The 16,572-nt window shown below is 43.9% G+C and overlaps 1 protein-coding gene across 1 annotated transcript in view; it reads right to left on the bottom strand.

Annotated features, from left to right (window-relative positions):
- SVOPL (SVOP like) overlaps nucleotides 1-16,572 on the bottom strand; it is a 60,251-nt gene extending 43,679 nt beyond the window's left edge. Inside the window, 9 exon segments of the mRNA XM_073809974.1 lie at nucleotides 53-181; nucleotides 1,239-1,330; nucleotides 1,333-1,363; nucleotides 5,550-5,613; nucleotides 7,805-7,926; nucleotides 9,519-9,590; nucleotides 14,617-14,715; nucleotides 16,226-16,309; nucleotides 16,459-16,572. Of these exon segments, the coding sequence (XP_073666075.1) occupies nucleotides 53-181; nucleotides 1,239-1,330; nucleotides 1,333-1,363; nucleotides 5,550-5,613; nucleotides 7,805-7,926; nucleotides 9,519-9,590; nucleotides 14,617-14,715; nucleotides 16,226-16,309; nucleotides 16,459-16,572 (807 nt within the window).

Consider the following 16,572-nt stretch of genomic DNA (forward strand, 5'->3'; position numbering starts at 1 on the left):
TCCACCACTAAGGGGATTTCTGGCGACCCCTGGTTGGGGGAGAAGAACTCACCAGGATGGGCTCCACGAGCTTCCCCTCCGGCATGACTGAGCGGTTCATCTTGGTGATGCGCTCCAGTGTAACCAGGGCAGCCTGAGTGTTCCTGGTAGAGACACCGAACCAAGCAGATTCAGGAATAAACTGGGCACAGATGACAAAGAACACCAGAGTTGCAACTGCTGTGGACCCCAGAGGTACCACTATCACGGTTCCATACACTACACTGTCCCAGTTCCCCGAGATGGGAAAGGATATAGCAAGCTTTACAGCAAAAATATAGCAGCTGTACTCTTGCAACTCTAGTGGAACAGAGTTTCCTTCTCCTTATCGCTGTCCCATCTCGGACGACAGTGGACTGATACGGAGCTTCACCCCAGTTTGACCCAACCTACTTAACACAATGAAATTCTTCCATCCAATGTGCAAACAGCCGCTGCCCGGGGTCCCTGGCGCCTCTCCACTCCTCCATCACCCGGCCACTCCCCCAGGAATCCCAGGACCTCACACAGTGCAAGAACCTACAGGGTGAGCATGGCAGGGCCTCCAGCACCCACGAGTGGAGGGACCATCCTGACTGTAGAGGCCTACAACCCACTGATTACGGCATATTTTGAACACCACACTCAGAAAACAGCACAGCCCTCCACTGATGCTGGGACATTGGTACCTCCACGCAATGAAGGCCAGTGGGTTCTTCCTCAGCAAAGCATCTTCCCCAGCAGCATCCTCTTCACCATTCCCTAGCCAGGGGGCAGTTCAGGTCATCCTCATCACCCACTGGGATTAATCTGATCATTTCTAACTGCTTTTCTGACCTTTTCTGTCTTCCCTCCTACGGCCTCCACACCGCCATGTACCAGCTTCCCAGTACATAACCCCTTCCAAACCCCCAGTGCCCCTGGTCCTCAAGGCCCTTTGTAATCTGCACACAGGCCTGTCTTTCCAGCCGGCCTCCCACCAGCGCCCCACATTCCAGCCATTCCAGCCTGCCTGCTCTCCCCCAAACATATTCTGCATTCACACCTTCGTGACTGGGCTTGCGCATTAACTCTGCCAAAACACCCTTTCCACAGTGAGCCAACTGAGACACATACTTAAATAAGGAGAGAGGTGGACATGAGAAAGATAACTGTGGGGCAACAAGGCCGCTGGGCCAGCTGGAGGGGGAGGCCAAGAGGGAGCCCATGAGCTTGGTTACCATGAAGGCCATGATGAGGATGATGCCAGGGATGGAGGCAATGCAGATGAGCCAGCGCCACCCGATGGTGGGGATGACCACGGAAGCCAGGCGATGATGAGCAGGGAGCCGGCTCGCCAGAAAACCTGGGGCAGAGGGAAGGTTAAAGTCCTCCTGTTGATGCTGCACAGCCCCCTCCAGGAGCCACCCTCTTCTGCATTGTAACTGTAAGTGGGTGAGATGGGAGGACTTCCCTGGCGGTCCAGTGGTTAGGACTCTGTGCTCTCACTGCCAAGGGTGCAGGTTCAATCCCTGGTCGGGGAACTAAGATCCCACAAGCTGCGCCCCCAAAAAGAAAAAGAAAAGAAAGAAAGAACGAAAGAAGGTGAGACGGGAGAGAGGCTTTAGTTAAGGAGCAGCACCGCCTCCAGGACCTGGATGAACCGGGGAAGCTACTTCACTTCTCCACGACTCTGTTTGCTTGTCTATAAGTGGAAGACTCAGCAAGACGGGGTCAGCAATGTCACCAAAGTTTTACAAATCTGGGACCCAAGACATTGACTTTCTTCTCTTGAATAAATAATACATTCCCTGGTTCGTAACTCAAGGTACAAAGGAGAGCACTGTGAACAGACCCGCCTCTACTCCTAGTTCCCTGCCGTCCAGTTCCTCTCCTCTGAAGAAACCAATATCACCAGTTTCTTATATCCTTCCAAAGCTGCTTGAAACATACACAAGCTAATAAGGATATCTGTTCTTTGTTCACAAACGGTAACATAGTAAAAATATTTCTCAACACTGCTTTTTTGTACTGAAAAATTTATCTTGAGATCATTTTATATCAACAAATAACATGAGAGCCACCTATGACCAGGCCCCATGAGTTTGGAACTAGAACAATTCTGAGTGTTATTCTGAGCATTATTTTCCCATCAGAAGATGAGAAGTAGATGATAACTCCATTCTACCTCACAGAGATGGAGAGAAGAGAATATTAAAAAAGACCCTTTGAACTTATCTTTGATAAAGGAGGCAAGAATATACAGTGGAGAAAAGACAGCCTCTTCAATAAGTGGTGCTGGGAAAACTGGACAGCTACATGTAAAAGTATGAAATTAGGGCTTCCCTGGTGGCAGAGTGGTTGAGAGTCCGCCTGCCGGTGCAGGGGACACGGGTTCGTGCCCCGGTCCAGGAAGACCTCACATGCCGTGGAGCGGCTGGGCCTGTGAGCCATGGCTGCTGAGCCTGCGCGTCCAGAGCCTGTGCTCCGCAACGGGAGAGGCCACAATAGTGAGAGGCCTGCGTACCACAAAAAAAAAAAAAAAAAAGTATTAAATTAGAACACTCCCTAACACCATACACAAAAATAAACTCAAAATGGATTAAAGACCTAAATGTAAGGCCAGACACTATCAAACTCTTAGAGGAAAACATAGGCAGAACACTCTATGACATAAGTCACAGCAAGATCCTTTTTGACCCACCTCCTAGAGAAATGGAAATAAAAACAAAAATAAACAAATGGGACCTAATGAAACTTCAAAGCTTTTGCACAGCAAAGGAAACCAGAAACAAGACCAAAAGACAACCCTCAGAATGGGAGAAAATATTTGCAAATGAAGCAACTGACAAAGGATTAATCTCCAAAATATACAAGCAGCTCATGCAGCTCAATATCAAAAAAACAAACAACCCAATCCAAAAATGGGCAGAAGACCTAAATAGACATTTCTCCAAAGAAGACATACAGATTGCCAACAAACACATGAAAGAATGCTCAACATCACTAATCATTAGAGAAATGCAAATCAAAACTACAATGAGCTATCACCTCACACCGGTCAGAATGGCCATCATCAATAAATCTACAAACAATAAATGCTGGAGAGGGTGTGGAGAAAAGGGAACCCTCTTGCACTGTTGGTGGGAATGTAAGTTGATACAGCCACTATGGAGAACAGTATGGAGGTTCCTTAAAAAACTAAAAACAGAACTACCATATGACCCAGCAATCCCACTACTGGGCATATACCCTGAGAAAACCATAATTCAAAAGGAGTCATGTACTAAAATGTTCATTGCAGCTCTATTTACAATAGCCCGGAGATGGAAACAACCTAAGTGTCTATCAACAGATGAACGCATAAAGAAGTGACACTATGTACAATGGAATATTACTCAGCCATAAAAAGAACGAAATTGAGTTATTTGTAGTGAGGTGGATGGACCTAGAGTCTGTCATACAGAGTAAAGTCAGTCAGAAAGGGAAAAACAAATATTGTATGCTAACACATATATATGGAATCTAAGGAAAAACAAAAAAAAGTCCTGAAGAACCTAGGGGCGAGATGGGAATAAAGACACAGACTTACTAGAGAATGGACTTGAGGATATGGGAAGGGGGAAGGGTAAGCTGTGACAAAGTGAGAGAGTGGCATGGACATATATACACTACCAAACGTAAAATAGATAGCTAGTGGGAAGCAGCCACATAGCACAGGGAGATCAGCTCGTGCTCTGTGACCACCTAGAGGGGTGGGATAGGGAGGGTGGGAGGAAGGGAGACGCAAGAGGGAGGAGATATGGGGATATATGTATATGTATAACTGATTCACTTTGTTATAAAGCAGAAATAACACACCATTGTAAAGCAATTATACTCCAATAAAGATGTTAAAAATAAAAAGACCCTTTGGGAGGCTAATTAAGGGGTGACTATTTCATCACCAAAGAATTCTATTTAAAAAAAAAAAAGAATATTTCAGAAAGTGATTAGGCTATGAAACAAAGAAAGTAATGTGATGGAGAGTGACTTTTAATGATCAGAGATGATGTTTCTGAAGAGGCAACGTGTAAGAAGGCCAGTAATAAGCCACTGCAGTAGATCAGGTAAGAGGTGATGTGGCGCTGAAAAGAATTTTAGTAGTGAAATGGCAAAAAAAAAAAAAAAAATTTATCTGATAGATTTGGCACACATTGTGGAGGTAAAGGCAACAGGATTTGCCGATGGACATGGCAGTTGTAGGTCCACTAATAGGGGGTGAGTCAGTGGGGCTTGGTGATTGATTGAATGGTGATGACGGAAAGGGAGGGGTCCAGGACAGCTCTTGAATGTGTGGCTCAGAAAACTGAGGGGACAGAGCTTGCTATGAAATGACAGTGGAGACATGGACCGAAGAGGCTCCAGATGAAGATGAAGGGATCAGGTCTATGAATGTTGTCTTTGAGGAGCCTGCAGGATATTCAAGTGGCTATCAGGTAACTGGCCACCTGGGTCTGAAGTTCAAGGAGATGCTCTTCGTTGTAGATAAATTCGGGGGAGGTAATAGGTACATAGATAGCTAAAACCACTGGACTCCTCAATTATCAGTAGATGACCCCAGGAGACCTGCAAAATAAGACCAGCAAGGAGAAGACATAACCAGGAAAGAGGACGAAGAATGAGTAGCAGGTGGAAGAGACAATGTTCACAGATGAGCTTGAACAGGATTATACCCATTAAATACCATTAAGTGTAAAATCGAACCCCTAACTGTTGAAAGTATGGGTGTTCATCTTAACAAAGATCAGGAGAAGAAAGCTGGGAAGAACGTAAAGAGTTAGCGTTCAGTATTTATTAAGGTCTAATTTTTTTTGTTGCCTAAATTTAGTGTCAGAAAAATTAAACATAAAATTGAAAATGTTCTCCTACTGCCTTATTTATTGCCCAACATACAATGCTTCAGTGGGAAGCGTCATCACTTTCCTGGGCTCTGAAAGTCAGGGCTTTTGGATAACGATGACATCAAAGATGGTACAAGGGCACCTAGATTGCTTCTGGATGCAAAACCTCTAGTCAGTAGCCAGCAGGGGTCTGAGGAGGGTGGGGGCGCATCCCCACCTTCTCACCTGGATAAATGGCTCAGCTGGGAGGAGACAATTACAGAAGTTCCCACAGGCATGAGCCAGTTATGGAATTGCAGACCCGAGTATCCACAAGGGAGACTATAAAAGGGGTGGTAGCTGTATCCCTCCACTGAAGACCCAGTGCGGAGAGAATGTTCATCCCAGATGCATTCCTGAGCTTCTGTCATTCTAGTGAAACCAGCCAGCAGAATGTTTCCTGAGGAAGGGGTTACTGTGTTCTAAATGCTGCTGCTGGATGATATACATCCTGGCTCAGAAAACCCTGGAGTTGGACTTCTGGTGTCAAGCATCCCTAATGCTCTTTGGTTGGTACCAATTAATAGGAGTATGCTAATCAAAGAACAATCAACCAACCAGAAGAAACACCATGTACACCATATCCTACAGGATCAGAAGACTGATCAGAAGATTCCCATTTTACCTCACCTGAGACAAGGGGAGCATATAGCCTCGATATTTTGTAGGCAAAACTTCAGTCTTTATGATTAGCCTAAACAGGAAGGGGGAAAAAATACAATCATGCTTTTATAAAACCAAATAACTTTTTTTAAAAAATCATAATTTTTCTTGTCACAAGGATAAAGAATTCAAAAACATAAATATTCATCATTGTAAAATGATAAGAAATAGGTGTGTTGGTCTCTGTCCCTGGTTCCTGCTAACCTGGAAACCTTGGGATTTCCTGGGTGGTAGGAGCATCATTTGTTCTAATGCAGACTCTTGATGAGTCCTGGATGGGGGCTGGTCTAGAAAAACCAAGCCATGATTAGAATCTTGGAACTTTCAGCCCTAACCTCCACTCCTCTGGAGAGAAGAGAGGGGCTGGAAAATGAGTTAATAATCAATCATGCCTATGTGATGAAGCCTCCATAAAAATTCCTAACATACAGGGTTCGGAGAGCTTCCAGGTTGGTGAACATAGCTATGTGCTGGGAGGCGGTGCACCGCAAACTCCACGGGGACAGATGCTCCTGTTCTTAGGATCTTTCCAGACCTTGCCCTGTGTATTTCTCCTCAGCTGGTTATTTATCTGTTTCCTTTAAAATATCCTTTGTAACAGATCTGCAAATAGTAAACTTTTCCTGGATTCTCTGAGACACTCTAGCAAATTATTGAACCTGAGGAGTTTGTGGGAACTTCCAATTTGTAGCAAGTCAGACAGAAGTTGTGGGTAACCTGGGGACCTACTACTGGTGATTGGTGTCTGAAGTGGAGGACAGTCTTGTGGGACTGAGCCCTAAACCTGCAGGGTCTACGCAAACTCCAGCGAGGGTCAGAATTGAATGGAATTATAGGACACCCAGCAGGTGTTGGAGAATTGGTTGGCGTGTAAAGAAATCCACACGTTTGGTGTCAGAAGTGAAGTATTGGCAGAATTATTGAGTGAGTGTGTAAAGAAAAACAGAAGAGAGATTTTTCCCTGTACGATCATACACCAAAATACAATTATTAACCCATGTAAGAAAACAATATAAAATAAACTTCTAAGTGCTCTTCTGTTTACATTTTTATTCCCAAAGTTATTTTAAACCTTCAACCATGTAAGAGATATTAGCCTCATTTCTTTCACCAAGAGAAACACTGTCAAAATATTTTGCCAAGCCTGATTCCCTTTTCTAAAACATATGTGGGAAATTAAAATACGTCCAAGAGAAAGCAAATAGTTTCTCCAACTAATGATGACAGTCAAAGCACAGGTTTCTAATTAAGTACATATTAATTTTTTGAATAGGAGAACAAATGGACTTCTATCTCATCTGTTGTCTAATTGTTCTTATCTGTTGCAGTTATTAACCAGGGTTTGGAGTTTTAACATATTTATTGAGCTGCTTCCTCAGGGATGTTTTCAAATTCTACTTAACTTCTCCGCCTTTAGGGCTCCAGAGCACAGAGTGATGCTTAACTTATGCCCCCAGAGAAGAACGATTCTTTCCCTAACACGTTAGGGTAATAATTAGGTGCTTTGACATCTCCTAATATATTCTAAGGGCAACTTGCTCCAAGGCACCCAGGAGAAAATAGCTTGAGGAGCCTTGTTCATTTAAGGGAGGCTCCCAAGTTGCTGAACACTTAGCATTACAAGTCTCACGTCCCTGAATGATGAGGTATTACACACCTATCCCAGGGCGGAAAAAAGACAGGCGGCAGCATAGCTGTTTCAATCTGTCTCACCTGCTCTGCAAATTCACTTTGACACAGTCTTCAGTTACAGGGCCGTGGCACGTTAAAAGTTATTCCTGAATGTTACAGGTGCTGATGGTCCAACTAAAGTCTTCCAGAAATTCTCAATAAATTAATGGATTGTGTCTGGGTTGACATTTTTGTTACCTACCTCATACGGCACTTTTTGTTAGCATTTAGTCTAACAAAATATTATTTATCTAAAAAATGCTGATCAGCCTTAGGAACAAAGAAATGAACACATGCTCAAGCTAGCACCTTGCTAGCCTCACCATCAAACATCATTTTGACGGGCAAAGAGCTCCTAGTGGAATAAGCAGCCATCGCTGGGGGGAGGGGGGTACTCAAAAATGATTAGCACAAGTGAAGTGTATAGATTTGAAGAAACTTACTGATTCTCTTAGTCTATTAACCACAGTGAATGTGGTTAACAGACTAAGTGGATGTGTCTCTGGGTGTTCACATATCTCCCTCTGGGGTCCTCTAGGCGATGTCTTTACCCTTGGGCATGGCCAGACACGCCGCAGCCCACCATCATCCGCAGGAAGACAAACCAGATGTACGAGGGAGAGAATGAGGTCAGCAAGAAGTAGGCTCCCCACAGGAACGAGACGAGCAAAATCTGAAGCAACAAAAGGAGACATTAATGGGACCTGCCCCCATGGAAGGTCAGGAAGCAAACCTAACTTCTGAAGGTGACTTTTAGTTTCCTCCAGATGTTTGCTTCTCTGTGGAGCTAATTTTTAGCGAGCTTACCGATCACTCACAATCATCAGACAATACAATTCGTATCATTTTATTGTCTGAAAGCCCAGACATCCCGAGTTTAGACCATTCTTCAAAACTCCCCACAGCCTCCGCCCTCACAGGTGGCAGGAACCTGAACTTGTAAATGAGAATGCAGAAACTTGTCCTCCCTGCTTACAGGGATGTTGGGAGCACAACGAAGCACTGTGCTGGAATGAGTATAAGGAGAAAATGTAAGGATTTGCTTTTTCTCTAATCGTAAGGACAATACAAGTTTATAGTAGAAAATATGGAAAAAAGAAAAAGATATAAAAATATTTAAATCACTTTTGATTCTCCAACCCAGAGAAAATACTATTAACACAGTTTTATCCTATTTTCACTGATTATAAGGGGAAACATAATTTTAATAGCTGCAAAATATTCCAGTGAAAAGACATACTATAATCCATGTAATGTAACACACAAACCTTTCCCCTCTGGTTGAATGTTGAAGTGGTTTCACATTTTCTATTAAAATCAGCTGTGACAATGTCTGTGCATCAATCTTTGTGGTTCTCTGATGACCTAAACGGTCTAGATTTCTGGAAGACAAATGATCAGATAAGGAGAATGGATATTCTCAAGGTTCTTGACTTATGCTACCAAATTGATGGTCAGAAAAATTACATCAATTGTATGTGAGGGTGTCTAGACACTTGCAGATTTCTTTAAGAAAAGTAAAAATTCCTATGGATTTGGTGTTCGATATGGCTTTGATAACAGGGAAAAAATGATATCTTGCTACGTAATTTTGCTTCTAATAACTCCTGTGATTGAATGTTTTTCAAGGTTTCTTGAGCATTTGTATGTCTCTTTTTGTAAAATGCCTTTTTTGTGCTCTCCACATTTTTTTGAGATACTTGTGGTTTCATATTAATTTGTAAGAATCTATGATATTTTGTGCACTTCAAAACATACATCCAAGCCTATTACTGTTTTGTGGGGGACTTCTCCCTTTGTATTTACACCTAGAGAGGTCTTTACCACCAGAAATCAGACAAGAGAAGAGAGACCTGGATTTATCATCAGAAGACATAGTTTTATGTCTTGATGTGGAATCTCAATACATGTGTGACATCAAGCAAGTGGGTTAGTTTCAAAGCTACCCCCGAGTTAAGTAATGTGAAACTGCTTATGTTTATACATGCAATTCTCACATTCTACCTGTTATGTTCTAACTAGGCTCATCCGTCAGCTGTACACCTGGACTATGGGGACCAGGTATGGGGACAGGTATCTCGGGGAAGGATGAGAAAGCAGGAAGACAAGCCTGGAATTCAGGCATGTGGTGTCAGAGAAGGATGTTTCCGTACTTTCTAACTTGGGTATTGACAGAGAAATGTCCACAAAAGAAAAGCAGTGGTGATGTCACCACAAAAGAACACACAAAAGAAAATTCTAAATCATCCTTCAAAGCCAACCTACCTTCCAGCGGCCATATCTGTCTGCCAAGAGGCCAAAGAGGATGCTGAATACCATGTAGCGAAAAAACACCATCTGGAGGTGGGGTGAAAAGAAATTATCCTCTAAGCAGCGTTTTCATAATATGCTAATTACTACCTTAAGCATTCACCCACCTGAACTAAAAGAAGACGGGAAACGTGGGAGGATTGGAAGTTGAAGAACAGGCTTTCACAAAGCTCTCCCCTGACTCCTGTACAACATGTTCAGGGCTTCAGAGGTTGACGATTCCCACACCTGAAGTCACTGACACCAGGTAGAAACAGGAGTCCTAGAAGCAGGTAACTGCTTTGCCTCTGATCCAAGATGACAGCACTGGCCTCATTCTACTCAGATGTACAATTGTGAATTTCCACTTTAATAAGAAGACTCAAAAAGTCTATTCAGGCATGCTCTGTCTTATTCAAGTTGAGATGTCTAGAAGCAGTCTTCCTTCAGGTTATTATAGGCAAACCTAACTTTCAACAAACACCAAAACCAGTCATCCATTTAGAAACATTCTTCATCACTAATATAAACCTACTTTTTTTCCTTACTTGTTCTCACAATAGCTTTTCCTTGATAAAATTCAAGAACTTGGGTGTGATACCAGCGATGTAACTCAGCCTGAGCTGTACTCTTACGTGTAAGCCTTTAGGTGACTTATTTTTCTGCCTCCAGCAGTTCCAAGCTTTACTTAACTCTCCTTTCTAGTAAGATCCCTGCCTGACTGCTTCCAGGGTAATCAAAGGAAAGGTGTTAGCTGGCATTTCTAACACTTTTTCCGTGAAAAAGCTCTTTCTCTCTGCTGCCTGCTTTGCCTTTTCTTTTTCCCCCTGACTCTTCATAAGGAAGACTCAAAAGCATTTCTTCTACAGGGAACTATAAAAAAATAAATCATATTTATACTCGAACAACAAAAGCTATACGTTTCCTCTGTGCACTGTTCTCTCTAGGATAGAGTTGAAGGAAGGAAAAGCCAATATTTTCAATGCCCAGCCTGAGATAGATGCCGCACCGTAATGAAATCTAGTCAGTCCTCAGCAAAATGATAAAAATAAGGACAATGGGACACATTTTGCATAAATCCAAATTTATTCATTATGAAGGGTGCTTTTTATTCTGGAAGAATTTTCTTTCTGATTGTTGGTATTAACATGCCCTTATTATTTATTTTTATTTTTATTTTTTGAAAGAGGACGGTAGTTGATGGCAAGATTTTCTGCCTCTTTCTCTTGGTTGGAGGTTAAAATTTTCCTCCTACCCTTCTACATTCTTTGGCTGGTCTAATAATTAAATTGATTTATGACAGATTGACAGGAGAAAAGCAAGTTTAAGTTTGTATGTACAGGAGTCCCATAAAAATATAAGACCCAAGGGCAAGTTGGACAGTAGAGGCTTGAGCTGAGGAATGGGAGGGGACCTGGGGCTTCAAAGGTGGGGGGGGTGGTAATTCACAGGACAATAAGAAGAGCAGATGTTTGGTAATTAGATGTTTGCCCTGCCACACAGATAGGTCATTCAGATGAAAGTCATCTCTGGCAATAACTCTCTCTCTCGGAGCCAGGCCCCCCAACTAAATTCTTTTAGGTAGTTAAGGGAAATGTAAAAGTTTTTCTTGTGTCGGCTGGGTCTTGATTGCCTTCAGCTCAAAATAATTCACATGCCAAAGGGGCATATTTGGGGGTCACATGTTCTGCTCCCTTTTCCTCTTCTTCTGATGGCCTTCCTTGTCAAATATATATATTTTTAATCTTAACCTTATGTCAGCCACACCATTTTTTTGAGAAGTCATATCAGTTGGTGAATCTCCAAACTTTGGGTCTCCTGATATAAGCAGTTTCTATTGTGGAACCTGCAATTATCAAACTCCCTCCAAGAAGGGAAAGGTGAACTTTTTTTTTTTTAATCAACTTGAATAATAAGAAATGATAGACAAACTGCCTGTGGCAGGGAGGAAATTAGTTCTTAGGACTTAAAATACTTTATTGAGGGCTTCCCTGGTGGCACAGTGGTTGAGAGTCCGCCTGCCGATGCAGGGGACATGGGTTCGAGCCCCAGTCCGGGAAGATCCCACATACCGCGGAGCGGCTGGGCCCGTGAGCCATGGCCTCTGAGCCTGCGCGTCCAGAGCCTGTGCTCCGCAACGGGAGAGGCCACGACAGTGAGAGGTCTGCGTACCGCAAAAAAAAAAAAAAAAAAAAAAACTTTATTGAGATGCTGTGTTAATAACACTGTATTAAAGTGAATTAGCTGATTAATAAAAGTAAAAGAAACAGGGACTTCCCTGGCGGTCCAGTGGTTAAGACTTTGCCTTCTAATGCAGGGGGTGCGTGTTTGAACCCTGGTCGGGAAGCTAAGATCCCATGTGCCTCGTGGCCAAAAAACCAAAACACAAAACAGAAGCAATATTGTAACAAATTCAATAAAGACTTTAAAAATGGTCCACATCAAATAAAAAATCTTTAACAGCAACAACAAAAAAAGTAAAGAGTCAACTAAAATTAAATTCAAATTTTACTCTGTCCTCCCGCATAAGTGACAGATTTTTACTCCTTGCTTTCTTTCCATTCAGTGTAAAAAAGTGACTTTCCTAAGGCTGAGTTCTTTACTATTAAGCCCGTCTAGAGAATAAACCTTAACTCCAAGCCTATGTGAACCCCAAAGCTTGTGAACTCTAATCCTGGGGACCACATAGAGACGGGGATTAATATCTCTCTCTCTCTCTCTCTCTCTCTCTCTCTCTCTCTCTCTCTCTCTCCCCTCTCCCCTCCCCCTCCCCTACCTTGGAGGGCCTGCTCCTTTCTACAGTTTTGTTTCTCCAGCACTAACTCTCTTATTCACAAAAAATGTGAGGGACATAATTCACTCACAATCCTTAAGGCCTTAAGTCTTCATGGCCAGACCGTCCAGAAAGTGGAGCTGAAGTTGGGGGATGGGAAGCCCGGGAGATGGTGAAAATGCTGCCTCTTTGCTAAACCAGTCTGAGGCCCTCCTGTTAGTAAGGTTGTGGTCAGTGAGCCCAGGGGACAGATGGGACTCATAGCCAGGATGACAGAGACTAAATGACAGGAGGAGGCAAGGAACTTGGAGCAGGGAGCAGTCACATCTTGGGTGAGTTGAATTACCTAGAGAAAAGACTTGTGAGCTGTGACCCACCTAACAAGGGAAGCCAGGTTACTGCTGACATCGACGAGCCTCTTTAGGCACCAGTAGGAACAACATAAAAGCAACCAACGAGATGTGAGCTGTAAATACAGAAATGGTACCATAAAGTATAGTTTCATGACAGTTACAGATGCAAACACCACACCTGGACCACCAGCATACTCAGGAATGAAGACGTGCAGACCTACAAACCAGCTGTGGTACGCTGATAACTACACAAAACGTTACAGCAGTGACCCTAAAGCTACAAGGATGGACAAGGCATGCTTTCAAAACTGTACTTTTTCTTTTTTTTTGCGGTACGCGGGCCTCTCACTGTTGTGGCCTCTCTCGTTGCGGAGCACAGGCTCTGGACGCACAGGCTCAGCGTCCATGGCTCACGGGCCCAGCTGCTCCGCGGCACGTGGGATCCTCCCAGACCGGGGCACGAACCCGTGTCCCCTGCATCGGCAGGCGGACTCTCAACCACGGCACCACCAGGGAAGCTCTAAACTGTACATATTTTATACGTAAAAGAAAACAAAACACAATGAGTCACTTAACTATTGGTACAAGCCCTAATAAGGTCTTTAGTTATTTTTATTTATACCCTCTCTCTCTTCTAAAAGTATTAGGAAAACTTAAAAATGGAACAGGTGCAATTTTAAAGAAGGAAACAGAGCTAAAAGAATAAAGGCAGGGCTTCCCTGGTGGCGCAGTGGTTGAGAGCCCGCCTGCCGATGCATGGGACACGGGTTCGTGCCCCGGTCCGGGAGGATCCCGCGTGCCACGGAGCGGCTGGGCCCGTGAGCCAAGGCCGCTGGGCCTGCGCGTCCAGAGCCTGTGCTCCGCAGCGGGAGAGGCCGCGGCAGTGAGAGGCCCGAAAAAGAATAATGGCAGATTTGCTGCCACGATTAGGCATAAAATTGGGCTCCAAATTTCCTGGCCTCCAGGACACAGAAATAAACACAACTGAGCGTATAATATACATTATCTGGGAGGAGAACAGAGATCAGTTCCTCAGGTGAGGGGGGATTTTTCCTAGTACCCAATACAGGTGAGAATTCCCAGGTAAAATTTGGTTAAGGCAGTAAGTGAGAGGGTAGGGGCCCCCCTTACCCCACAGCCTTCTGTAGCCCCCCAGGGGTTGGGGGCGAAGGAGGTCTTAGTCTCTTGCAGGCTTACCCTCCTTCAAGGCCTCTGCCATCTGACTGTCATCCTCTACCCATCACCAACTACCTACACCCAGACGTTCCCCTCCTTCAGCGAGGAGTTGGCATCTGGCTCATGGGATTTCTCTCTATTAAGTCTCACCTTCATGAAAACCAGCTTCAATACTCAAGTAAATGAATGCACGCGCGCGCACACACACACACGCACACACACACACGCGCGCACACACACACACACACACACACACACACAGTCTGCTGGCAATTACTTGGTGCTTAATAAATACCTCTTGAAAGAATGAAGAGTAACATCCTTAAATCCATTTCATAGCAAAACTTAGTGTCCAATTCATAAAGCTATTCATGATGGTCCCTGAGAAAAATTTAATGCATAACACACACAATTCATTGAGAGTAAGTTGGTGACTGGTTAGGTCACTATGGCCTGAGTAGTCTCTTAGAGTTCTGACTTGAACCATAACTAACCCATGGCTAAGGCTCACTTTCTCTGATTTGCATCTGTCTCTTCCGGGCTCTTGCTAGGGTCTGGAAAATGAGCAGTTCAAGGTTATGCTCCCTAGAGGAAAAGAAAAACAGGAGAAAGGCCTCAAATGCTAGTTTGGGCCTGCAAACGCATGAGTTTGGGAAGCCACCACACCAAGTGGAGACGGATCCTGTGGCTCTCAGCCCAGTGGGATCGGAAAGGAAGCAGAAGCCCTGGGTCCTCAGCTGGTTTATTCTCAGCACAGGAAGCAGTCACTTACCGTGGTCACTAACTCCCCCTGCCAATTCTCCAGCTGCCATTCACAGCGGATGACAGGAGACACAACCGCTATTAACGTGATCTCCGTGGCCTCAGCAACCTTAAAGAAGGAGGGAAAACACCATGTCAAAGTGCTAGCTTGTCATCACTTCTTCCCACATCTGTCTGTCCATCATCCTTCTAGTCCTAAACTCCTCCTTCCCCTATCCCACATAGGGAGGACCTATTATGTACCGATTTAGCACTGCTAGTTGGATAAAGAAGTGCAGAAGAACTTTGGCTTTCACGGATGTAATATTTATGGTTTGAACAATTTGAGAGTATCCCTCAAGATTTATGACACGTATTCCCTTGTGACGTTGCTGATCTATGTTTTTGCATTTAACACTATGAAGGTGTTGTGTGGGAGCCACGTAGCTGGCAGGTGACCCTAGCTAGCCACCAGCATCCACGTCAACCCAGCATTGCTGTTTTATACTCATCATCATCAAGATCTTAGGGCATATCCCTTGCAAATGGATCTTTGAAATAGTCCCTGATTTCAAGAAGCTGGGATGGAGAGGCAAGATTCATGAAAGCTAGCAAAAAAGCAACGAGTACAAAACAGTATGAGTTCATCATCAGGAAAGAATGACTACAGAGCAAAATTAGTGCTAAAATTAGTGCTACCCTGGGTAGGAGTGTGGAGGGATAAATTAGGAGTTTGGGATTAACAGATACACAATACTATATATAAAATAGATAAACAGGGCTTCCCTGGTGGCGCAGTGGTTAAGAATCCACCTCCCAATGCAGGGGACATGGGTTCGAGCCCTGGTCCAGGAAGATCCCACATGCCACGGAGCAACTAAGCCTGTGCGCCACAACTACTGAGCCTGTGCTCTAGAGCCCGCGAGCCACAATTACTGAGCCCATGCACCTAGAGCCCGTGCTCCACAACAAGAGAAGTCACCGTGATAAGAAGCCCGTGTACCACAACAAAGAGTAGCCCCCACTCACTGCAACTAGAGAAAGCTCGCGCACAGTAATGAAGACCCAACGCAGCCCAAAATGAATAAACTAAACCAAATAATAAATAAATAAATAGATAGATAAACAACAAGGACCCACTGTTAGCACAGGGAACTACATTCAATATCTTGTAATAACCTATAATGGAAAAGAATCTGAAAAAGTGTATATATATTCATATATATATATATACACACACACACATATGTATACATAATATATATAAAACCGAATCACTTTGTTGTATACCTGAAACTTATACAACATTGTAAATCAACTACACGTCCATTAAAAAAAAAAAAAGATTAAATGTCAGACCCAACAGAAACTACAGGAGAAATAAAATTCTATAGCTAGCAAAAAAAAAAAAAAAAGGGTATTGAATTCCCAGAAGATAGAACACAGATATTCATTTGCTCATAACCAAACAACTGCCAAAGGTGGAAGAAAAGTATTTGGGAATTATCTACCCCACAGGGTTCCCGCTCCCTCTCACATCCCTCCCTGAGCGGACAACCCCGAGCTGGAGGGAAGTGGAAGACTCTACACGTCCGACGATGAATTAGCTTGGGAGACTCAGAGGATCTCCAAGCACTCACCCCCATGCTGCCCATGATCAGAAAGAGGGCAATGTGGAAACGTCTGAATCCAATGGTCTCCACGGCGTCCTCCACGGTGAATGTCTTTGACTAACAAGGAAAGGCAAAGAAAGCAACAGCCTCTGTGGGAAGGGAATGTATGCAGATCATCACTCACCCCAGAGGATGTTGGAAAACCAATTTGTTATTATCAAAATAGTAAATACAGGGAAGAGGGGGAATTAAACGGTAACTTGAGGATCAGAGATTTCCATGATCCCCTTACCTTTTGGCTGTGGCTCTGGGGTCCCCAGGTTCAACTCCCGAAGGCTAATGATGGTGACCGGCTCTGTCCGCTTGGCTGCCAT

This window comes from Tursiops truncatus, chromosome 9 (assembly GCF_011762595.2).
Source record: "Tursiops truncatus isolate mTurTru1 chromosome 9, mTurTru1.mat.Y, whole genome shotgun sequence".
NCBI classification, from domain to species: Eukaryota; Metazoa; Chordata; class Mammalia; order Artiodactyla; family Delphinidae; genus Tursiops; species Tursiops truncatus.